Source organism: Colletotrichum fructicola (assembly GCF_000319635.2).
Source record: "Colletotrichum fructicola Nara gc5 chromosome Unknown KSG_Nara_v1_contig08, whole genome shotgun sequence".
NCBI lineage: Eukaryota > Fungi > Ascomycota > Sordariomycetes > Glomerellales > Glomerellaceae > Colletotrichum > Colletotrichum fructicola.
In genome coordinates this window covers 2,323,191-2,347,043 of record NW_027094058.1, presented here as the reverse complement: position 1 = coordinate 2,347,043, position 23,853 = coordinate 2,323,191, and the positions used below count along the sequence as shown (strand labels likewise).

Here is a 23,853-nt window from a genome sequence, read left to right as displayed (position 1 = left end):
CGCCGGTTTTTCCGTGGTCCAACGTAGAACTTCGCGCTGGAATTGAGGGGTAAGGTTGTTGTTGAATGGCCATGTTTCGTTGGAGCGAAACCGAGTGGCTCACTGCGACTCTTGTGTCGCGAACTTCCCATTCCAGCCCCCCGGCCCCAGTTTGCAACGTGTGGACTTGTCTGTTTGTGCAATGCGTGTCGCGAGAAAGAGAAACCAAAGACAACAAGTAACAAAAACGCGAGCGTCATGAGCCACCATTCCAGGTCGGAATTGTTCAACAGCTATGGCGACGAGACAGACCGACACAAGAACTGCAAGTTGTAAGCAGGGATGGGATGGTTGGGTGGTGGGGCATCAGTTCACAACACTCTACCAAGTCCAAAGATTCGCACGGAGCACGGACAAATACTGCTGCTTTTGCACCGTTACCTAAGCCAAAAGACGCGTCTCGGGAGGAAAGACAAAAACAATACCCCAAATTCGCAGACGCTTTGTTTCCAACGCTCTGAGTCGCTCGCCGCGAGCCGTCATCCATGTCATCGACAACGGCCGAAACGCCAATCGCCGGAGCTGCCGCAGCCGCAGCCGCCGAGGACGGAGGGGCCGGCGGCAGCCCGGCATCGCCGTCACAGTCGCAGCCGCAGTCGCCGGCCTCCGCCCGAGCCGTTCCGTCCGGCGTGACGGTCGTCTTCGCGGAGCGCAAAAGGACGGGGCGCATCGCCGGCGCCAAGTACAAAGCAGACGGCACCCCTTACAAACGCCCCGGCCCACCGCCCAAACCCATAGAGGAGCGCGCGCACTACCAGGCCCGCGGGCCGCTGAAGCGCATGGAGAGGTCGTACACGGACCAGAAGCGCAGGGAGGTCGTCATGTTCCTGCAGAACCACAAGATCCGCGTGACGGACGAAAACGACATACGCGCGCGTAAGGGCTGGAACGGCGGCCGCGAGGACCAGCAGCCACCCGAGGAGCCCGGGTACCGGTGGCCGACCCTGAAGGAGACGTCCGACTGGTTCAAGGTCCCCGAGCGGACCGTCCACAGCTGGTGGAAGCGGCGGCAGAAGATCCTCGGGAACGCGCCGAAGAAGTTTACCAAGGCCGAGAAGAGACGGATGGCCGAGGAGGAAGAGAGGAGGCGGAAGGAGGCGGAGGAGCGGAGGGAGCAGTTGAGTGCGATCGGCTGGCCGACGGAGGCCTTGCCGGAGGTGATACCCGGGCATGAAGGAGCCTGGCAGCGGGCGTCGGAGGATGTACGGATGCAGATTCAGGGTCTACCGCAACCCGAGGCCGGCGAGATGAGTTCACGGGCAACTGCGTGGAGCGTTGCAGCCGCAACGTTTTCTCAGGGTTTACCACCCGTCTCTCCAGCTCCGCGCGCTGTGCTGCCGGTTTCTCAGTCTCCCGCTCCGCGTGCGCCGCCACCAGTCTCACAAGCACCGGCTCCTCATGTGCTGCTGCCGGCTTCTCAATCTCCCGCGCCCCGTGTGCTTCTACCAGCACCTCCGAGGACTGAAAACATCTCGGCGGTAACAAGAACGCCATCCCCTACCACAGACGCCTCCGTGCCGTCTTCTACGACAGCAACACCTGCAGCCATCAGAGAGACCACAGAGGAAAGAGAACAACTCAACATACTGGCGAGAGAGGCTATGGCTGCTTCTGCGGGTAGTACACCAGCTGCTTGAAGGCATTTAAGCCAAGAGGCTGAAAAGGAGGGTCGTTTGGCTCGCAGTTGAACTTTTACTGGCTGGTTAGGAAGCATGCAGTAAACTGTCGGACGAGAAAAAGTGATTACCAGGAAGAAATCGGAAATCAGAAGCAATATTCTAATACATAATACAACACAAAAACCGGATGGGCTCGAGGCTCTCCCGGGATTCAAAGCCACTGAAGTTTTATCAAAATGTCTCTCTCTGTGATGTGTATGCCAAACTTGCGTGTGATATTCGATGAATGTGAAGGTATCCAGTCAATAACTTCTACTTGGGCCTTTCGTTTATCATTTCACAATGTGTGTGGATCAAGTGTTTACAGAGGAAGTAGTACTACACGCCGAACACGACGCAGAATAGTCAAGCTGCGAGGAGACGAAGAAGCCAAAGTTCAAAATACAGGTAGCCCATGAATCACGTCCGCCAGCGACGGATAAACGGGCCGCGAATTCGGACTCGGGAGCAAAGCCCTGGCACTCGAACTTAGCGGATGGTTCTATTAGTTGCAATTGACATAAGTAATCACATACACTACTATACATGACGGGGTGTACGACTTTGTTCCCGTAATTATGCGTACTTGCTGGACCTGCCGCGATACAGCATCGGAAGACAATTATCCCAACGCCTCATATCGAGCGCCCGCCTCCATCTCCTTTCTCTGTGGTACTACGAGAACAAACTGATTCAGTAAGACTACGCCGTCATCATGAGGCACCCCTTACAGTCGTGGCTCCGGCAGAAGTTGCCGTTCAGACGCCTGTCACAACCACTTTTCCTCATGCCGTTGTCGATAAAAGTCGCCGGTAGAGGGTACAGTTTGATAGCATTCCGCCTTATTTAGCCCAGCTAGGTGCTCCCGGTCTCCTCACGGCGGATGACGAGAGAATTGTCACCAAACCGCCATCATCACCTCAGTCTGACGTTTATTGGCGATCGCCTTGTTGAACGTATCTCACTGTGAGACACGGGGACTCTTCCGTTTGGCCGCCCCCGTTCATTGGTGTGACTTGATGCTCTCCAACGGTTGGGCTATTCTGCAAGACATCTGGTCCATCAATGCCGCTGTGCCTAACCAATTGGCAAATCACTTGGGCGACATCATGGCATTGGGCGCCTGCGGGTTGGGCTCGCGTCCGTCTTCTATGTGGCGCCAAGGTGTCAATAGATCACAGTATCTGAAAAGTCTGGGGACTGGCAAGCATTGCTTTGTTGGCTGAAAGCTCCCGTATGTCGACTACGTGCCAAACATGCACATGTGCGGTTTCGGTTTCATCGCCCAGCTGGCCTTGATTTTGGGAATAGATCTTATTTTATTAGGTGGTCGTCTGGGGTAAGAACCTCTCGTAATCGACCGACTGACTCATTATGATCTCGACAGACTTGATACTGCCGCATTGCGGTGTGCTCATCGCCCAAAGAGTTGGGCGTGGGCAGCGAAGAGTTTACTACGCATGGCTTCTTCAGATAGCCTCATGCCGTAGACGCCCACTCAGCCTTCTTCACGTCCAGCCACTCCCCCTTTTCAACCCAGACATTCTCAAGCCACTTGGCCAGTTTCTCATCATCTGTCGGCAGAGTCTCAAGCGGAAACCTTCGCACATGAACGTGAAATTTGTATCCAAGCCTCGAGCTGAGTCCGGGGACGCTTAGGGTGTCCCACATAGTCGGTGCAGCGTGAAACTCGCCTCCCCTCTGGTACGCAATTGTGATATCGTACACTGCCTTGACATGAGAGGCCTTTCTGAGATGCTGCACGGTGGTGATGAAGCCTTTGGTTCTTGGGTAGAGGAGATGCATCGGCTGCGGACGCCCCGACTCCTTGCACCAGACGATTGACTGCTCGTACTTCTTCTTTGTGAAGCGGGTGGCCTCGCTGAAGCTGATGAGCCCTGCACTAGGTCAGTTGCCATCTTCATAGTCTCGGGATGGGCCCTCGCCAGCAGCTACTCACAAGTTGGCCACTGCCTATTAACGATGCCCGAGAAAGCTCTATCAAGTTCATGCCTGTCCTTGGACCAGTTGCGGCTCACCATGGGCATGCCCATCGCCCACAAACCCCAGCCCAGGAACGGGACGATCCGCAACTGAATCTTGGCAAAGTAGCGACACCGACCGAGCATCCCGGCCTTGATGGCCAAGGCCTGGATCATGTAAAAGTCTGCCCATCCGACGTGGTTGGCGACCACGACGGCCGACTCTCCGCGCGGAATAGCATCACCGGAGAAGGTGATGTTTGCGCCGTTGAAACGCTCAAAGATGATCTGGATCCAGTACCACACGGTCTCGGCGATCCTCGAAGACGAGTTGTAGACGAAGTTTGGGAAGAACCATTTAAACGGCAGCTGGAGGGAAATGGCGGTGTCGGCCAGCAGCAGCCAGAGCACCCACGGCGCCAAGATTGCGGCTCCCCGGAAGTGAGTGATCATATTACCGTTGCCGGCCATGACGATGACAGACGTGTGGATAACCAACCCGTCGTCAAGGCTCAAGTCGAAAGCGACAGCGAAAGCGAAGCGAAACAATCCAATTCGCTACGGTAGGGGCACGTTCTGGTACCTTCAACTCTGAATATCTGTTCGCAAGTCGCAACTTTTGGGCAGTGAAAGTCTCCGCCAAAAAAAAAAAGTAAGCAATAAAGTTGTTGACTATGTCCTGGTCGTACTATGCGACGGACAGTAGCAGGAGCAAAAGAGACGACGGTTCGAAGCGCGGCTGAGTGATCTACCTACCCACTGGCCTTTCCCCCCCAGGGGTACCTCGCCCAGGGATGGGAATGTTTCGAAAGGGAGCCGCGTGCGCGTGACTTTCCGCGCCAGTTCTTGGAGAGGGCGTTTTGGAACAAGCTTAGGGCAGTGGGTAGTGAGTGTGATCTGGGGTTCAACTCGTCTCAGAGATGTGCGCGCCTCTCCCGCCGCTCGGTCGTTGAGGCAAGCACAAGCTACCGCCGTATTCCCTGTCTGCTTTGATCGACAAGGAATCTTTTAAGCTCTGGTTCTAGGCGATCATGGGCTGAGGATATTCCATTCGATAGACTGATTGCGACTGCAAGATGCACAGAAGACTCGGGGGAAAAGGAAACATAATACCGCAATGGTTCGTTCTCGACTAGCAGAATCGCCGGTCCCGCCGGGATTCCCAAGTGGGATACGGTATGACGGCATAGACTTTTTGGGCGAGAGAACCGTCGTCCGTCTTTGGAGCCGATGAACGGCACGTTGAACTCTGTTCCTTAATAATGGCGACGAGGTTCAGTGGCCCCTCCAGAATCCCCCAATCGTGGAACCAGGGGTTTCCCTTTCTCCCATCCCGCGGAGTGCTTGCTGATCACATGGGCCGAGTCGAGCATGCGTACCTGGTATGGAACTTGGAAGATGCAGTCCAGCCAGAAGCCAGGGGTGAGACGTCAAAGTGCCAGCGGACCGTGATCCGACAGATGCACGACGTGTGCCGACATGGACTTGACAATGACAGGACAGCGACACACGGACTGGTGCTCATGTGTCAAAAGAGTTGGCGGCAGAAATGTCAAAATAGCAACACCCAGGAAGTCGGCCGAGTTCGCATTATTGAAGTAGGAGGTTGAGATGAGGGACTCTTGGCTTTTCTCAAGCTCGTCCGATGTTGATGCAGCAGCCATTGGGTTTTGGCCATGGTCGCTTGAGCCGTACCGAGGCTTAATATCCGTACGCGGAAGGAACTTGCGCAAGGTATCCGTACATACCTTAGGTACGTGCTGATGCTGCATGGGGCGCGGCATGCCGTGGCCCGGGTTCTGGTGGTCGCTTAAGAGATATTCCTGCGAGATTTCGAGATTCGTATACCCGCGTCGGTCGGGTCTCTGGTCTTGGCTCTCTCTCTCTCTCTCTCTCGACTGCGCGCATGGCCGCAGGCAAGGTTGGGCTGGGATTCAGCTCGTCAAGCAGGCCGTCGCAGGCTGCCGGGATCTCATGCTGTTGGGGAGGTGATTTGAGAGGCTGGGCCAGTCATGGGGTTCTTGTTACGGGCGTATGAAGGCGTTGGATATTGGTCCCAAGGCATCACCGAGTCTCAGGGCTGTCGTGGCCACCTTACCTAGGCAGACCTATGTCTTGACCTGCCTGGCTGGCCTTCTCGAGTCGACCTCGACCTGACCTGACCTGAACTGAGCCGACAACCTCGGAGCTCACCCCGACGCGACGAGACGGTCGGGTGTTTGCTGTTTCCTGGCGGCGGGCGTTGTTTCCAACAGCTCTGCAGGGTCCGGAGCTGTGGGCGACCACTCTGAGTCAAGCAAGTCACCCTAAGTAGGTGCACCGTACTAAGGTAAGGTAAGGTATGGAAGCCCTTTGAAAGGCTTGTGGGGACCAGCCGCTGCTCCCGAAGAAACAGAGCGGCCACCAGGATCGAATCCAGGATGCTTCCCGCGTACCTAGGTATGGACGGACACACGCAGCACACCTAGGTACCTTACTTACGGAATAAGGTACCTACCTACTTCAGTGCCCTGCCCTGACCCGACCTCACCCTGTGCCTGTACCTGCGAATGGGAACCCCTCCATTGCTCGCCCCGCCTGAACTAAATGGAAGCTGGCCCGGCGCGTTTTTTGTCCAAGGGCAGAACCTACCTAGGTAGGTAGCTTCATGTTGCTGCTAGTCAAGCTTCTTCTTCTTCTCCTGGCCGCGATTCGATAAAGTATCGTAGTTGAGATGTCTGCTTCGATCGGGCCTCCCCCTCTACTAACGCACCTTGGATACCTAGACATGGAAAGGAAGCTCGGAAATCTTGAGACTTTTTTGACTTTGTCCGAATCTCACGCGGATTCAAGCTCGATGCTGCAGCTGCTCCCTACTCTAGGTACTGCATTACGAATACATTCCCATACCCCCCTCCCCTCTTGACTCCCTCCTCACAAAGTAAGGTAAGGTACCTGAGGTCACTGTAGATGAGCTCTCTAAATAATAGAGCAAGAATTCCCGCTGCAGCTGTTTGCCGCCTTTTCTGACCAACACAATAATTTCCCTCCCCCCCTCTGCTCTCTGCTCTCTGCTCTCACCCCTCACTCACCTACCATCCCATTCGGGCCTGCATGCTGAACGTGGTGGACCGGTACCAAAAACCAGGATCAGTACGGATACACCGCACCTGGCCCTGAGTTGACCGCTGGGCGGACGCAGCAGTTGGAGTGCAAGTCGGGGTCGAGACCAACGCCTCCTCCACGGCCTGCGCCTTTCGAGCGAACCCCGCCGCCACCATAGCCTAGCAGAGAGCCAAGCAGAGCCCAGTACCGGCGCCAGACATAAATGCAAATCACTCTGGCGTCTTCTTCGTGCCTCTGTCGACTCAAAGGGCCACGGGAGTTACAGACCATCTCAGTAGCCCTACGCTTTACCCGGTGGCCAGATCGATAGGCTTGCCGCCGTTCCGCCCCGACATATCTATCTCTCTCAGCTACGTACGTCTGTCTACATCTACATCTACAAACCCTGGGTAGGGTACGGTACATCGCCTAGATTTGCGCTTCGTTGCATTGCGTGGTTGCTGCGTGGGAACGCCGATGATCCCGAAAAAGCAACGACCTCGGAGCCCTTGTCACCGCAGCCAGGCCAGACCAGCAGCATGGAAGACGACCGACTAACAAACCAACCTCTGCTCTGCTCTGCTCTGATCAGTTCTGTTTCCAGCCAGTACCTTGGCCCAGCCTACCGAAAGGACAGGCGGAATCCGCTCCTTGATCGAATTTCAACGAGTCGCATACGGAAATCGATCAAAGCCGCCCTTTCGTAGTTCGCATTCCTCGCCTCCTCCTAGCGGACTGGATTCAACTTGATCCGAACGGCGGCCTGCCTCTGCTTCTGCTCCAGCTGCTGCTGAAACCCCGCGTTTCTTCCCAACTGCCTGCCCGCCGCTCGTCCTTTTGCGGCTTCTTATCGTCCATACCCGACTTCGACTCGACTCGACTGGTCTCGACTGCCGGGCTGGCTGTCTGTCATCCTGTTCGCTCACCCTCCCGCTGCTGCTCTCCGCTTCCGCCATATTTGTCTTAGAAGAGCGGCGGTAGCGCCTGTTCTCGTCATCTCGATTCGCGACAGCATTAGCCACCACGCACACCTTGCCTTACGCACCTGCACCTGCACCTGCACCTGCACCTGAAAACCACCACACGGCCACAGCAAAAGCTCAGAAGCGAAAAAGGGTTATCTCGCCCCCGTCTCTTCGGTTTGCTGTCGGGTCTCCCTCTGTCTCTGGCTGCTGCTCCGCTTCCGCCGTCATCCGTTCTCTACCTCGTCTTCATCGCCTCAGCTTTCCCTATCTACCTACTCCCACAACACACCCATCTCACACACACACACTCTCTCTCCGCCATTCCTCCAACCCCTCTCCCCCAACCGAAAAGGTCCATCATTAGCCGGGCAGCTCAAAAAAAGGGGAGCTTCGCTGCAACCATCCCCAGACCTAGATCAAGACGCACGACATCGTCTTCGTCTGGAGTGTGTCAAACAAATCTAAAACAGGGCGGACCAGTCTTCCCTACACGACCCCGACTCTTAGCCTGCCCACGCCCTGCTCATCCCCCTCACCGCGCCGCTTTGTATCCTCAGACAGCTCGGACGCCAGAATTGGGTTTCAAGTGCGGGAACAATTTCTTTCCAAATAACCATAATCGCGGTCCGGCAAACAGCGAGCGCATGATACAGGCCTCTGAATCTGGACGGCTCAATCCTCTCCCATTACACATCTCCCCCTTGCTGTGACGGCTCGCAGTCGCCGTCGCCCAACAGCCACGCATTGCCAGACGAATCGGGAGTCTGTCCGCCGCGCATCCAATCTTCCAAGGTAAGCCCTTCAGTCCATCCATCCGGTTCCTTTTCTGTCATCACTGCGAGCTGCGCCTCGAGCCGGGCGCACCTATTTGAAAAAGAGCCCACTCCCGCCATAAAACCAGGCCCAGTACCGCGCAAGACAACCTCATGACGACATGAGTCGCAACTGTTCTTCTTAAACGTGGTCGCTTGACGGCGACGCTTCTTGAACGACAAAATGACTGACTTGGGCAACATAGCTGCTTATCGCTCCCCGCCGAACCCTTCGTCGTCTCCAGCACGCAAGCAGTCGTCTGGCTCGCTATACGAGAGGGCAGCGATGGCTTCCTCCTTGTCGCCTGACCAGTACGGGAAGGCGCCGCAACAACTGCCGTACAGCAGTGGCTCCGGTAACGGTGGTGGTGGTTCCGATCAGGAGAAGGGCCCCCTGAGCTCTTTGAACCTCGGTTTTCTCAAATCCTTGACGGAAAAGAGGACGACACGTGGTAGGATACCTCAAGATCAGGTGCCAGCGGTCCAGAATCTAACAATCGGGCCTTGTAGATGGCAATCCGCCCAAGAGGAGAGGGCCGAAGCCCGATAGCAAGCCGGCTCTGACCAGGAGACAAGAACTGAACCGCCAAGCGCAACGGTAAGCTACGATTGCCTCGATAAGCAATCATCACGGGACCGCATCAGTTACTGACAGTGCGATGACAGCACGCATCGTGAGAGAAAAGAGCTCTATATCAAGGCTCTGGAAGACGAAGTGCTGAGACTAAAAGAGATCTTCAGCAATATTTCGCAAGACAAGGACAAAGTGGCCGAGGAGAACAGACAACTAAAGCAAATCCTGGCCCAAAACGGCATCCCTCTCTCGCACTACGGCGACGACATGATTAGCAACCCCAGCGCAGGGTACACGTCCAGCGCCAGTGTGTCTGGCCACAGCTACGGCCAAAATGCGTACACGCCGCCGATGACATCCACGACAGCGCCATCGGTGTCGCCCTCGTCTCACGGTCCGTCTCACTCCCACTCCCACGGTCCGCCCCCTCCCCTTCCTCAGATGATGGGCGGTCAGCAGCTGCAAAACATGCAGGAGCAGAATTCTGGCAGAAATGTGGACTTTGAGCAAGCGGGCATTGACTTCGTCTTAACGTACGATAACCACCACCCCTCGAAGGCATACCTATCACCTCCCCCGCAGTAAAAAGAAGCCGTTGTTCATGCCACCAATTCTGGTCACCGCCGGGAGTCGCGTGGTGTGAGCGATGATTATCGAAGACAAAAAACACAGTTACGGAAGGGCTTGCTAACGAGTGCGATTTTATCGAGGGTATGTACAGTCTCGAGAAACCCTGCATGAATCACATGCCCTGGCTACTAGAGAGATCAAGCGAGATGGGCGGCGAACCCTGCGGCCACGCACTCATGGCCTCGTGCCCCCCGGCGCCTTTTCCCGAACTGACGCCCGACATCCCGTTCGGATATAGTAACGTCAACGGGGACTTGGATTCTCAGCAGAGAACGTGGGAAGTGAGCAAGGGCAGTCTTTCAGCCTTGTTGGACCTTAGCAAGAAGCTCAACCTCGATGGAGAGGTCACGCCCGTCATGGCCTGGGGCATGGTTCTCGGCCACCCCAGGTGCCATGAGCTCCGCGCCGAGGACTTCAACAAGCTCACTGACGAGCTCAAGGACAAGGTCCGATGCTACGGGTATGTGCTGTTCCCGGCATCTCTTGTTCTTCTTGCATGTGAACATGTTACTAACCTCTGCATAGCTTCGGCGCCGTGATGGAGGAGTTCGAGGTCAGGGATGCCCTGGAGAACGTCTTCTGCTCCCGACCTGAGATGATGGTCTACTAAGATCTCATTATCAAGACATTTGAGCTGTGCCTGTGCTGGCCATGCGAGGGTGTGATGTATATAAGGGATTTAGACAATCCCAGCCTGTACTACTTATTTGATGAGATGCTCAAGCGGGAAACACGAGCGTATTCTGGGAACAATACTATTGATACCATGAATCGGTAATGAGGGTAAAGGAAATAGAAAATTCAAACCACGTATTGTTCGAAGATTCAGAGATCGTTTCTTTGTGACTGAACACCTGATGGGAAAGATCATGACGCAGGCATCGACTTATTTATTCACTGCCCGCAGACCGTGGACACACGAAGGTGGCAGACCGCTCAGGTGGTATGTAGTGGCCCCGCGTCGCGTGGAAACGAGTGGGTGCCAGTGGCCGCCAGGTGTCGGAAACGCAGTGCAGTGCACGAAATTTTGCCCGCTCTGCCCCACAAAGTTCACCCCACCAAAAACCGAACGTCGAAAATCGACGGCGAGAGGAGGCGCACACGGCACAGCCCAAACCCTTGGACGACTTTTCCCTCTCCAGAGCCGAATCGCTGCCCGCCGCTGCCACCCGCAACAGCGCCCTTCAATACCGACTCCCCCCGAACGCTTGTGCAGCCCATCCCAGGACGCACTCACACACACGTTCTTCATCATGGCTCAGGAAATCGACTGGGTCAAGCTCGTCGAGACTTGCCCGGCCGGCGACGGTTGGGGCCCGCCAGTCACCAGCGACACCACTCTGAATGGCGTCCCCTATGCGCCCTTCTCCAAGGGCGACAAGCTCGGTCGCATGGCCGACTGGACCTCCGAGGGCAAGGACAGAGATGGCCGTGGAGGAAGACAGCAGTACAACCGTAACTACCGTGGTAGGTGCACTCTCCGAGAACGAATGTCAAAAATATCGTCGCTAACATTCACCTGCAGACCAGCAAGTCTACGGTGCTGGCCACGCCATCTCCTTCAACGCCCCTCCCGCCGAGGACGAGTCCACATTCTCCGTTGTCAGCAACACCCGCGACAGCACCAAGACAAGATACGGCCGCGGCGCCGTCTTCACCCGCGGCGGCCGTGGTCAGCGCGGAGGAGCTGCCACCACCACCCGTGGTGGCCGCCAGGCCATCAACCGCACCCAGCAGGGCGGTCGTCAGGGCTACGGCGGCGGCGGCGGCTTCGACCGTGGCGGCAGATCCGGCGGTGGCCAGCGCGGTCGCCGTTTCGGCTGGAAGGACTACGACAAGCCTGCCCGCAACCGTGACGCCAGTATCAACATCAAGGCCGACTGGAAGCTGCTGGAGGAGATCGACTTCAACCGTCTCGCCAAGCTCAACCTGGATGCCGACGAGGGCGAGGAGATCGACGCCTACGGCTTCGTCTACGGTTACGACCGCTCCTACGACAAGCCCCCTGTTAAGGGCACTGAGCGCAGGCTCAACGCTATTGACCGTGCCGCTTACAACGTTACCACTTCTTCCGATCCTGTGATCCAGGACCTTGCCGACAAGGGCGAGGCCACCATCTTCGCTACCGACAGCATTCTGTCCATGCTCATGTGCTCTCCCCGCTCCGTCTACCCCTGGGACATCGTCATCTCCGTCCAGGGCAACAAGGTCTTCATCGACAAGCGCGACAACGCTGCTCTCGACATGGTTACCGTCAACGAGAACGCCGCCGACGCTCCTCTTGATGCCGCCGACGGCAGCAAGGATGCCCTCAACCAGCCCGGCGCCCTGGCCGAGGAGGCTACCTACATCAATCACAACTTCGCCAACCAGGTTGTCATCGAGAACGAGACGCAGAAGCTGCAGTTCCCCCACGCCAACCCCTTCTACAACTCTTCCGAGGACACCGACCCCCCCGCCAGCAAGGCCTACAAGTACCGCAAGTTCGACCTGTCCACTAACGACGAGGAGGAGAACGTCTACCTCGTCGTCCGTACCGAGGTCGACGCCGTTCAGAAGAACGCCATCAGCGGCGACGACCAGCTCGTCACCCTGCACGCGCTCAACGAGTTCGACAGCAAGGCTCAGGGCAGCGGTGGTGCTCTTGACTGGAGGACCAAGCTTGTCAGCCAGCGTGGTGCCGTCGTGGCGACTGAGATGAAGAACAACTCCTGCAAGCTCGCCAGGTGGACTGTCCAGTCCATCCTTGCCCGTGCCGATGTCATGAAGCTTGGGTATGTCTTTTTATTACCGATTTGCCCCCTTTTGTCCAAGATGTAAAACTAACAACACCAAAGTTTCGTGTCTCGCGCCAACCCCAAGTCCAACGACAAGCACGTCATCCTCGGCGTCGTCGGCTGGAAGCCCCGCGACTTTGCCAACCAGATGAACCTGTCTCTCTCCAACGGTTGGGGTATTGTCCGCACCATTGCCGACATGTGTCTTAAGCGCGAGCAGGACGGTAAGTACGTGCTCGTCAAGGACCCCAACAAGTCCATCCTTCGTCTGTACGAGGTGCCCGCCGGCAGCCTAGACGAGGACGATGAGCAGGAGGAGGCCCCTCAGGAGGAGGGCGAGGGTGACGACGAGTAAATCTGTCAAACAGAATACACAAAATTACGAGAGAGTGTGTGTGAGCTACGGGAATCTGAATGCTCCCATCTAACCTAACGAAATGGCGGTTGTGAAACGGGAGACGACAAAGTTGAGGCAGTCAGTAAGAGTGACCTGGGAAGGGGAAAAGTTTTTTTTATCCCCCTGATCGAGACGAATCGCCTGGATAAAGGGCTTGGCTTGCAGGTTGGCCGCCGGGTGAGCGGCCATTATGTAAAAAAGTCTTTTCGGCGGGTAGGCACGTATAGACGTCTATGGAGTAACGCATTATGGACATGGTTCGTTCCGCAATCAGAAATGGACTTTTGGTGAACTTTGTAGCCTCTGGTAATGTCGGTGCCAGAGAAACCTAGTATGTGTACCAGACTTCTTTGGAATGTAAGTCGACGTCATGAGGACCATTGAGTGAAATGACTCACGCTTTTCCGTTGATTTCGTGTCGGTCATTGTCCATGAGATTTCACCCGTAGCATGACAATGTTGGTTCAAATGCTTCGTCATATTTCCCCCCTGCCCAAGTAATGATTTGGAATCTCTAAAATGCCCACAACGCCGGAGTCCATGACAGGATGTCGTTTCATGCCATCATTAAACCACCCAAGATTGTCCTTTTAAAACTTTTCCTTCACTTTTCTTTTGTCCAATTCCAGCTTTTTTGTTTGCTGGTATTCCCTCTCTTAAAATCTCTCCTTCATGCGCGCGGCGACTGTTCTCAGGTTGCCGTAGACCTTGGAAGGAGGCTTTCCGAGAATCAAGCTCACGATGGACTCACGGGCCATGTGGATGTTCTTGTAGGCGCCGAGGATGTGGATCTTGCTGTCGGCCAGGACGATACGGGTCTTGCTGGCGTTCTCGATGGCGACTGCGTCTGCTGTTAGTGATAATTTCTTGGAGGACGGGTTTGCGATATGCTAGCGACATACACTTCGTCTTGCCGTCCTTGCCTGCTATGCGACCGATGGCACGGCCCTGCGCCTCGTTGCCCATGACCTGCTTGACATCTCGGATCTCGAAAGTCTCGACTACAGTATTGTCAGCAACTGTTCTACATTGCCTCCTTTCCGCAAGAATATTGCTTACTGTAGAGATCGTCCAGACGCAACAGCGCAATAGCATCGTCAACGTCGAAGCCCAGGGTAAAGGCCTTGACAAAGTCCTCGCCCTTCTGCAGGGCGCCGTCCTCGGTGGAGTGCTTGGATGTGCGGAGCTCGACCTGTTTCCTCCGCGGGTTCATGCGGACCTGAAGCTTGAGGTGCTCGACGAGAGGGGGGTAGACTGTGGGCGCGCACTCGTCAGACAAAGGTGATCCTCAAAGACATTGTGCGAAAAAACGTACTCTTGGGCCAGGCGGACTTGAGGGGGGTGAAGCGGTGGGGAGGCACCGGGACCTTACGGGTCTCTATTCTGGTGACGGGGTCCTGGAGCAACGTTTAGTCCCTGACATCAACAAGTCTTCTACGAGTATGTGGGTAGGCGCACAATGTCTCTAGCGGGCGCAAAGCGCGGGCGGTTCTCCTCGTCGACGACCATCTCGCTCTCCTCTCCGTTCTGGGGCACGCTGGGCATGATCGCATCCAGGTCTTCGGGCAGCGCAGTCGGCGCATCGAGCAGAAGCTCCTCGTCCTGCTGCTCCTCCTGGAAAGCAGCCTCGGGCGGCGGGGCGGCGATTTCCACCTGCTTGGCGGTAGGGGCGGGCATGATGGGCAGGCGGTTCGGAAGGGGAAGTTGTTGGTGGTCGAAGATTCCTCAGGTCTTGGGATCGATCGCTGGAAATTCACAAGGACTCGAAAATGGGTATCGTCTTTTTTCGGTCAGTGACTCCGGTTTGTGTGTCGGGGCGAGTCGGTCTGGCGGCGGCGGCGGGGGCAGGCGATTGTGAAGAAAAAAAGCGGCGGGTATCAATTGTAGACCGATTCGATTAAACTGCAATCCCAAATTTTTGTGTTTTTTTTATCGATAAGCGGATAAGCAGAGACAGAGGCTCTTGGGTGAGGGGGTCAAGGCACGGACTTGAGAAACGAAAGAGGGGACCAGAGCAGAGTGGAGACCGGTATCCGTAGTGAACTGTGTGTCACCACCATCCTTGCTCAGCATGGCACCTTTTTGCAGCAATATTCATCCTGCTCTCCTGAGTCACAGCGCACGTTAATTGAGAGAGGCTGGCTAGAGTATTTCGGACTACCTACAGAAGAGTTCTTAACAGGCTTCGGGGCTTCAAGGAATAACGTTGAGGGTTTAGAAAGAATAGCCATACAAGCCTCACCATGCACCCTACCTAACCATTGCTTACATGAGTGGAAGCAGGGGGCCCAGGTTACGGAAGCACAGACCATGCTGCCTTTTTGACTAAATTTTTCTCTTTGCCCTGGCTCCAGCCTCCCAGCAGCAGGAGGGGTGCTGGTGTGAGGTGACGCCCCATACGTCAGGTATCTTTGGAATGGGTCCAGCTGGGTTCAGCGAGCGAAAGCTGTGGTAGCGCGTCATGGATGACTTTTCACAGGCGCCTTCCCTGGCGCAGGTTTACATCTCAGTCACATCTGCATGAGCGCATGAAATGTACTAACATTCGCCGTGCCTCTCTCTCTCTCTTGCATCTTGTTTACAATCCGATTGTTGCAAGCCGCCCCTTACCCCCCGCACATACCCTTCGAGGTAGATAATCGACCGGCTCTTCTTCCCCATCTGCTGTCTCTCTGTTCAACCAAGAGACAGGATGAGCTGGAGACATGTCTAACACTGCGACGACTCTTCTTGGGCGTTGCTTCTGGTCCTGTGCCAGCGCATCGGCGTCGCAGACTCTGGGTCTGCAAGGGACGACTATCTTAACTGCTGCAACAAGGAACGCCTGCGTCAGGGCTACTCAGCCGGCTGCCAATCCGACTTATAAGGCGGCATCTTTCCGAAGAACCATCCACTCTGGGCGACACTCGTTTCCACGACCGAACGTCTACAATGCGCAACGAAGCTACACTGGGAGCGGACTGCTGTTGGTCGGCTTCACCACCAACGTTTCGCCCTCGCAGGCTGCGGTAGTTACTTGCGCCGCCGCTGCTGCCGAGTCTGCGAGTGCGGGGCTGACGAGCAAGTCGAAGCTCTACCAGCTGGGCCGACTAGCATGGCGACGAGGCATACACAACGACTCCAGGAGCGCAGCACCGAATGAGAGGAGGCATCACAGCTCCGAAAGCGGGAAGCCCGAGGAAAAGGGCACGGCGGCCGAGCCGAAGCAGCAAAATGCTAAGGCTACAGATCAGGACAAGGCCGACACATCAGACCACGACGCGGAGTCGATTGCCTCCACCATGTCGAAATATTTGCACATACCGAAGATGCCGCACCGGCCCACTCGGGAAGAGCTTCTCGCCGCTGCCAATGGCTTCTTGGGTCGCATGAAGGTGCGCTTCAAGTGGGCAGGCATTAGAAGTATGAGGCCGTGGAATATTGATGAATGGGGTGCTTTCGTATCGTGGTTCCTGTTCGGTCACCTTGTCTGGATTCTCGTCGGTACCACGACCTTCTTCTCCCTCATCATCTTCAGTATCAACACGGTTTTTGCACAGGGTACGTTCACTGCACTGCTTCTAGGCACCCCAGTCACTGATGGTCTGTCTAGAAACTCTCGCGAAATGGGTCGGTGATTCTCTGACCGAGTCTGCTGGCGTCACGGTGGTCTTCGAGTCGGCCATCGTCCCCAAGTGGGGAGACGGCGTCATCACCTTTAGAAACGTTTTCGTATCACGACGGCCCGGACAGGTCACATCCTCAGTTAGCAAGGGTTCCTCGAAGAATGCCGCGGCTGTGGCAGCCGCCGAAAAGCACGACGAGAATGATGTTAGAGTGTTGGAAGAGGACGACGGCAACTACACGCAGTACGATGTTACTATAGCTACCGTGAACGTCACCCTGTCGTTCCTGAAATGGTGGAACGGAAAGGGTTTCCTGAAAGATGTCGAGGTCAAGGGAGTCCGGGGCGTAGTGGACCGCACCTCAGTTGTGTGGTCGGATGAGGTTGTCGATCCTCTTTCGTACCGTCACACCCACGAGCCTGGCGACTTTGAGATCGATTCCTTCAAACTCGAGGATCTTCTCGTAACGGTTCACCAGCCCAACGGCTTCCGGCCATTCTCGGTCAGCATCTTCTCCTGCGAGCTACCACAGCTCCGGAAACAGTGGTTATTCTACGACTTCCTCTCAGCAACACACATGTCTGGGTCGTTTGATGGCTCTCTATTCACCATTCACCCTCGTCAGGTTCATGGCACCGTGGCTGGCGAGAACGGAGACGCTGCTAACGATGTTGGCGAGCCGTCGGCATGGAAGAAGTTTAGCCGCCTTCGCATCGACGGCCTCAAGATTGACCACCTCAACCGAGGCGTTGAAGGTCCTTTCGGCTGGATTTATGAAGGAAATGTTGACATTGTAGCGGATGTAATGTTCCCTGCCGACCTGGACGATAGCATTACCAAGGTTATGTCAGACTTTTACGACCAACTCGAGGATGTGGTCATCTCGAACCGCATGCGCCTTCTTCAAAAGGACCTTCTTATCGACGCCGCCGCACTTTTGGGCCCAACCCCAACATCGGGTCATCTTTCTCAGGCTGCACCAGAGGTTGTCGGGTACAGCACTCCGGAATCTCCCGAGTCACACGATGAAGAGGAGCCCGAGCAAACGGACGGGGATAGGCGGTATCTGATCATGGATCTTCGCATCCACATGAACGATGTCAAGGCCGCCGTGCCCCTTTTCACGAAGGACATCTCATACATCAACCAGGCGCTTGTTCGCCCCATTGTGGCCTACATCAACGCCAAAAAGACTTACATCCCCATCACTTGTCGCATAGTCAAACGCGCTAGTGACTTTGACGGCAGCTGGACCATCTTCGACTGCGGTCTGATGGATGACATGTCAGCCGAGACGTACGAGGCCTTTGCCCGCGATGTCGAAAACCAGCAAAGCCGCGTACGCCGACTCAAGAAGGTTGGCTTCTGGACGTTGAGTCTTGCTGTCCATGCCCTCTTCATGGGCATGGCCGGTAACGTCATCTAGTCCACCTCTCCTCTCATCAGCTTTTGCTCCAGTTGGGGCGGGCACGGCTGTGGTAACGAGCCTCATGATTTAAAAAGAAGGGCGTTCATTTTGCATAGACGGAAATGTGTATATATAACGGCTGAGCATGTTTTCGGAGTAGAAAGGGTCGGCTCTCAAACCCCCCTTCACTCCTTCATTTTGCTTTCTGGGCGGCGAGGCGTTCCGTACGATACATGGGATACACATTTGGTAGGGGGAGAGGTAACGACAAAATAATTGATACCCCTATTTCCAACTCTTGACTCGTATGTGCTTGCAACTTCGCACCAACTGGCTTGCCTTTTCCGCTTCGATTGTGACTCACATCGACACTGCGCTTGTCGCATTTGTGTTGAAGGTCTCGCGCATGACGCCCACGTCGTCAAACCGGGATCCGAACCATGCTCGTGGTTCTAAACATCTCTCCACCCTCCCCGCGACACCCTTGACCACCTACTTTATGCATAACGCGCGATATTGAAGCCTAGGGTGCTATCTCGACCTCCATCCAAGGATACCAAAGCATGGTCTTCTGGGGTTCACCCAGGAAATGATTGCGCCTATCACGGCGATTCAAGTTCTCTCTCTCTCTCTCTCTCTCTCTCTGCTTCTGTTTTGATAGCCATTTGACATGCATTAGAGAAGAAGGCGTATCGCCGGATGCTTGGAAAGCACAGCGAACGAGGCATTGAACATTTAACACGCTTCAAGCTGAGGAAGCATGCCCGGGGTGGAGAAGACAAACCACCCGTCGAGTGATATTAGGCCCAAAGTCTCCTTCGTCTAGAAAATGGTCGAGACTCGTGTAGCTCAAGTAGGCGGATGGAGAGGCACCTGTTCTATGCCTGGATCAATGACTACATGCTAGCTTTGTATCCGCTGGCCATACTGCGCAGGAATCTGACGGAACATGTTTCCATTTGATCAAGTATCTCATGACAATGCTGCTCTCAGAATCACAGGGAGTCTCTCTCCTGCTGGCTGTAGTCGTTGCTCGTGCAATCACCGAAAAGATGGATTGCGAGATCTTTACTTGTTTGAGCATGTTCAGAACTCATGAGTTAATCCCTTTACTAGGGGTTACTTGTACCGAATTCGAAGTTCAAGCCGCTTCTCTTAGCAAGCACTGGATGCCATACACTTAGGACTTCGCCTCCAATCTATGCGGAATGTGTCGGGCTATGCAGGTAGTCTTGTAAATGAATCTTGATGAATCGGATCTATCATATTTTTTTTGATCTACCAAGTCCCATTATCCATCGATCATGAATCGTCGTGCTCCTGATATCATGCGGAAAACGCAGTGTAGCATGCTGACCCTAACGGAATGGAGTGCGAAGAACACCATCCATGATCTATTCAGCGTCCGCCAAAATTGACGCCATTTTTCACTACTCCGCCAACCAACATCGTCATCTTTTCTGCTTTGGCCCAATCTCCAGCGGCCCCAAACGGTTGCGATCCCTCAAGGGTCCTTGCTCCCACGTGCGAATGACGCAACGGGTTGTGCCGTGTGGACATGATCGCGTACAATCAAGCCGCCGCCGCCGCCGCCGCCAATCTCGGCACGCAGACGCGCCGAATTGTACGACACGTAGCGGGCTCGCAGGACTGTAAGGGGCCGGACGCTGGGTATGGGAGAATGATGCAACCCTGCCTGCTGCTTCACATGAAGTCGTCACTGGAGAAAGGGTTAGCATTCGGGGCACGTTCACAGCATCTCAAGAGTGCAACTTACTCTCCGAAGGCATCGTCCTCGTAGGTCTCGGTGTCAGCAGCACTGGCACGGCTAACGACAGCGGAAACCTTGGTCTTGGCAGCCTTGCTCTTCTTGTTGCCACCGGCAGCGGCCTTCTCCTCCTTCATCTTCTCGTTACTGAGGGCAGTGAGAGCAGAGGCGATCTTCTTGATCTGCTCACTAGGAAGTTCCTTGGCCAAGCCCTTGGTGAACTCCTGCATGAAGAGACCGTAGTGAGCCTTCCTGGCGTTGTTGACGAGGATGGGCGTCAGCGTGGTGCGGAGGTGCTCGAACTGGGTCTTGGTTTGGGGGTTGAACAGAGGCATCTGGGCGATGTTGGCCGTCTTGCTGGGATCGTTGGGGTCGATCTGGACGGCGGTGCCGGCGAGAGTGGCCTTGCGGCCGGCGGGAACTCCGATATCACCGAAAAGGTCCTCGGCGTGCTTCATGTCGGACTCCTTCTCAGTACGGCGGAGACGCTCGCGACGCTCGGCCTCGGTCTCCTCCTCTCCGGACTCCTCGTCCTCGGCGCGGCGAGCGCGCTCCTCCTTGAGCTCAGCGATGCGCTGGGTCTTGGACTTCTTGTTCTTCTTGGCCTCTTCGGCAGCCTTGGCCTTGGCCTCCTCGGCCTTCTTGGCCTTCTCGCGCTCGACCTCGGAGTCTTCGGCGGCATCCCAGGAGTCAAGGACCTGCAAGAAAGCGTCAGTGTGTGCGCGCAGCGACGTTGCGGGTCGGTCGGCGAACGTACATCGTCCTCGTCTTCTTCGTCATCGAACTTTGTACGGCGGAGGGCGGCAACGGGGGCCGAGTTGGAGCTGGAGCTCTCCTCGCCGCTCTCTTCCTCGTCTACGGTTAAACCCAGTCAGCATAGCTCAAGAAGATGAGGACATGATGCTGAAGTGGGGTTGACGATCATGGCCGCGAGAACCGGTCCAGCCAGATCATCGTGACATTTTGCCTCTGAGGATAATTTGTGTGCGTGTGCGGGACATGTAGCTACTCACCCCACTTCTTAGGAGGCATGATGTCAGATGGTATATGTGCTAGGCGCGGGGCAAGAAATCAAAAGTCCTAAGTCGACAATGGGCGACGGAAGCAGAGCTTAGAGAAGCGGGCGATTAACAGAGATGTTGGTCGAGGAGAAAAAAATCCCATCAAGCCTGAAGTTTGGTTTTCGGAGATACAAATTGTGGACAGGAGGGGGGTCCGTGGTTGGGCAGGAAAGCAGTGAAGGGCGCCCGAGGAAGGGAAAGCCCAGACCGGCCGAACGCGGCAGCGGGCAGCACTTAGCGGGGGAACTCGCTGGAGACCCGACGAAGTCTGAAGTATTGAGGTCACCCTGATTGACTTCCACAGGCAGCGTCTGTGATGCACGGAAATGGCACCCTTACTGCGCTTGCTCTCCCGTCATCTGAAGAAGATGCGCTTACAGTCATTGTGAAAGGGGATAATCCGTTTGGGTTGCGAAGGTACGCTCAGTAAAACCGAGGCTGCACGGAATAGGAAGCCATAGAACGGAGACCTTCATGATCATAAGGGTACCTTACGACGGAGGCGCTGAAGGATGCTTTGCGTTCGTAAAATCACCGTGGCATCTCTCGTCAAGTCATAGCCTAACTGACTGATAAAGATAAGAATCAAGACGTCGTCGGCAACTTCATCATGGAATACTTTGCACAACTCATGGTAGAGACAGTGTAAGCCAATCGCGGCCGAAAGGCGAAGGTGGGATGTTCTACCCCGCCATCCCTAGATTCGGGCCGTGGGCTGCATACCTTAGGTAAGGCAAGCAGCAAGGTAGCTTGATGACGGGCGTCACCGAGTTTGGCCTCATTGGCCTCAGTGGCCTCAGTGGCCTCAAGTGGCCCTTGCCTCTTCATGTCGCTCCAGGCAGAGAACTTTGCTGCTGGAAAACCTCAGTCTTCCTTCCGTCTCAGGCACCTTGTTGGTGTTTGCGCGCAGTGACTCACCCAGCAAATGACCCCGCGCCTGTTGCCTGTTGAAAAAATTCACCTGGAGAGCTTCCGGTACGTACCTTTTACTGATCCGTGACCCGCCATGGAAAACACATATAAACCCCAGCTCGTGCCGCGGGTCTTGCTCGTTTCTCTCTCTTTCTTCTTCATCCGAGTGCAAGGGCTTTACGCGTATCAGTGAGGATTCGTCCGAGATCGTGTTTTTGCTAGTTGAAAACTATAACTATGACCACTCCTAGTCGGCCTAGGCTGGCTAGGGAATTTTTGAACACCCAAAGCTTCCTGAGAAGGATTTCTTTTGCTTTCATTGCTTGCGGTCCCTGGTGGACCGTGGTGAAGAAGGTTGACCTGATGAAGATGCCAAGAGGCGCTCCAATCGGATTGTCCCGTGAACACCGACGTTTGCTTGTCATTTTTCTCATGAGCACGATCCAAGAGGCTGTAGATCAGGATAATTCGCATTTCCGCAAACTCAACACTTGGACAGGATAAGCCGCGGTCAGGTTGCGGGTGGGCAGCCAGACGATTTAGTGATAAATATTCGCAAAGAAGGCAGGCCCAGTGAAATGTGACTCGAAATCTCAAATATCTGACACAGATACTCAACCCAGCACCTGAACCACGACCATGTCGTAGCCTGGCAGCTGAGGCACCGATGGATCACGGCCATCCATTCGCAGGACGAACGGGCCTGAGGCGATCAGAGCCGCAGCCGCCTTCTCCCGATCCCTCCTAAACGGTCCTGCCCAAAACAGCCTCAAATTTGCCAACGTGACTAGCAAAACGTTTTCTCGTCCGTGTCTCCGCGGACCGTAGGGCGTTGGGCAACAGGATAATCGGGGTTCACCAAGAGAGCCCCCTAGCTGAGGCAGTTTCGTGCTCCAATTACCTTACCCTATGCCCCTCCGGATCCTGGTCCCAGCCTGTCATCTCGAATTTGGCCTTGAAAGATGCCATTTCTAGAACGGTCACATGGCCGGCCTCGATCCTCCGGGGCGGCGGCGGAGAAGACGGCGGCGGACGGGTGTCCCGCTCTGGAGCCTTTTCTCCATCGACAAGTCGGGATTTGAAATTCGTAAACAAGCTCAGTGGGGATTCGCGGTAAACATCGCCGTTCACATCTGCACCTCCCCGTAAAAGGAGAAGATTTTTTCTCGATTTCATGACTCAAACAGCACCAGCTTCGCAGAGAGAATTTTGTTCCTGTTTGACATCATCAAAGCCACGGCAACACACGGAATGGTCGGCGATTACCACAGCGAGCCCACTCAATGACTTCAAGGGCTAAAACAATAACATCAACTTGTTTGCCAAGTGAACGCCTTACCATCGGAGACGCGCCCTATACTACCGGCTCAACTCTATTCTTGGGGATAGATAATGCAGGTGGCTCTCCAACGTCAGCAGCGGCATCAAATGCATGCCTTCACCTCCGTGCGGAAACAATTGTCGCTGAGAAAACGTCCGTATCCGTGAGTGCATTCTGGCGACTGCGGCGGATTCCATCCAATCACAGCCCGACGAAAAAGGAGCGGAGTGCTCAGCCATCGTTCTCAGCGTCCCCAGCGTCCCATCCCGAGAGCTCCCGACAGACGCCGTCCAGCTGATCCCCGCCAGCGGGCTTTGCCTGCTGGCCCCCCGTGCCCCCCACCTACCAAAACCAGTATTGCCCACCCGAATGATCGGGTATCGGAGACGTCACAACCGTCAACCTGGTCAACCACAGCGCTGGTAATGTAAGCTGGACGCAACAAGGCATCGAGGCTAATCTAGCCGGCGTACTCTCGGCGACTTAGCCTCAGCTTTGACACGGGGGACAGCTCCGGCCGGTGTCACGGGCACGCCTGCGACCTGAGGCATTGCAAACAGTAGAATTCTTCCTCGTCTTTGACCCGGTCTGTATTCGTAGGCTTGAGTAATCCGCCCCCGTTACCGTTGTCTTCCTTGCGCATTGTGTTTGTGTATCCATCCCATGGGTCTTACAGCCGAAACCCCTACCACCACCGCCGCCGCCGACTTGCCTTGAAGATGTGATATATAAGAGCCAGAGGCCGTGAGCCTCCTCAGGCACTCTTCCCATGTACTCACAGCATCATCAACACAACATCACAACAATCCCTGAAGACTCATACGACTCCAAGTCAACCAGCATCTACAATATCATTACCC

The 23,853-nt window shown here is 55.3% G+C and overlaps 7 protein-coding genes across 7 annotated transcripts; 4 read left to right on the top strand and 3 right to left on the bottom strand.

The window, feature by feature from the left end:
* Positions 1-524: 524 nt before the first annotated feature.
* Positions 525-1,676, top strand: CGGC5_v013725 (uncharacterized protein; the record flags this gene model as incomplete). Its single annotated transcript, XM_032023431.1, has 1 exon — positions 525-1,676. The coding sequence occupies one exon, from the start codon at positions 525-527 to the stop codon at positions 1,674-1,676; it is 1,152 nt and encodes a 383-aa protein (XP_031879802.1).
* Positions 1,677-3,176: 1,500 nt separating this feature from the next.
* Positions 3,177-4,150, bottom strand: LPAT5 (putative 1-acyl-sn-glycerol-3-phosphate acyltransferase 5; the record flags this gene model as incomplete). The annotated part of the gene is made up of 2 exons (XM_032023432.1): positions 3,177-3,595; positions 3,658-4,150. The coding sequence occupies 2 exons, from the start codon at positions 4,148-4,150 to the stop codon at positions 3,177-3,179; spliced, it is 912 nt and encodes a 303-aa protein (XP_031879873.1).
* A 2,622-nt stretch (positions 4,151-6,772) lies between these two features.
* Positions 6,773-10,354, top strand: pap1 (AP-1-like transcription factor; the record flags this gene model as incomplete). Its single annotated transcript, XM_066152967.1, has 9 exons — positions 6,773-6,811; positions 7,063-7,138; positions 7,368-7,469; positions 8,449-8,520; positions 8,747-8,992; positions 9,051-9,138; positions 9,207-9,647; positions 9,836-10,204; positions 10,270-10,354. 9 exons carry the CDS (start codon positions 6,773-6,775, stop codon positions 10,352-10,354), a joined length of 1,518 nt encoding a protein of 505 aa, XP_066007607.1.
* A 643-nt stretch (positions 10,355-10,997) lies between these two features.
* On the top strand, positions 10,998-12,876 carry CGGC5_v013722 (Eukaryotic translation initiation factor 3 subunit D; the record flags this gene model as incomplete). The annotated part of the gene is made up of 3 exons (XM_032023434.1): positions 10,998-11,211; positions 11,270-12,518; positions 12,582-12,876. The coding sequence occupies 3 exons, from the start codon at positions 10,998-11,000 to the stop codon at positions 12,874-12,876; spliced, it is 1,758 nt and encodes a 585-aa protein (XP_031879827.1).
* A 698-nt stretch (positions 12,877-13,574) lies between these two features.
* PNO1 (Pre-rRNA-processing protein PNO1) lies at positions 13,575-14,595 on the bottom strand (the record flags this gene model as incomplete). The annotated part of the gene is made up of 5 exons (XM_032023435.1): positions 13,575-13,759; positions 13,821-13,919; positions 13,978-14,172; positions 14,234-14,315; positions 14,377-14,595. The coding sequence occupies 5 exons, from the start codon at positions 14,593-14,595 to the stop codon at positions 13,575-13,577; spliced, it is 780 nt and encodes a 259-aa protein (XP_031879826.1).
* Positions 14,596-15,623: 1,028 nt separating this feature from the next.
* MDM31 (Mitochondrial distribution and morphology protein 31) lies at positions 15,624-17,949 on the top strand (the record flags this gene model as incomplete). Its single annotated transcript, XM_032023437.1, has 2 exons — positions 15,624-16,458; positions 16,511-17,949. The coding sequence occupies 2 exons, from the start codon at positions 15,624-15,626 to the stop codon at positions 17,947-17,949; spliced, it is 2,274 nt and encodes a 757-aa protein (XP_031879859.1).
* A 1,686-nt stretch (positions 17,950-19,635) lies between these two features.
* On the bottom strand, positions 19,636-20,731 carry HCR1 (Eukaryotic translation initiation factor 3 subunit J; the record flags this gene model as incomplete). The annotated part of the gene is made up of 4 exons (XM_032023438.1): positions 19,636-19,651; positions 19,709-20,397; positions 20,457-20,554; positions 20,713-20,731. The coding sequence occupies 4 exons, from the start codon at positions 20,729-20,731 to the stop codon at positions 19,636-19,638; spliced, it is 822 nt and encodes a 273-aa protein (XP_031879822.1).
* Between the last annotated feature and the right edge of the window lie 3,122 nt (positions 20,732-23,853).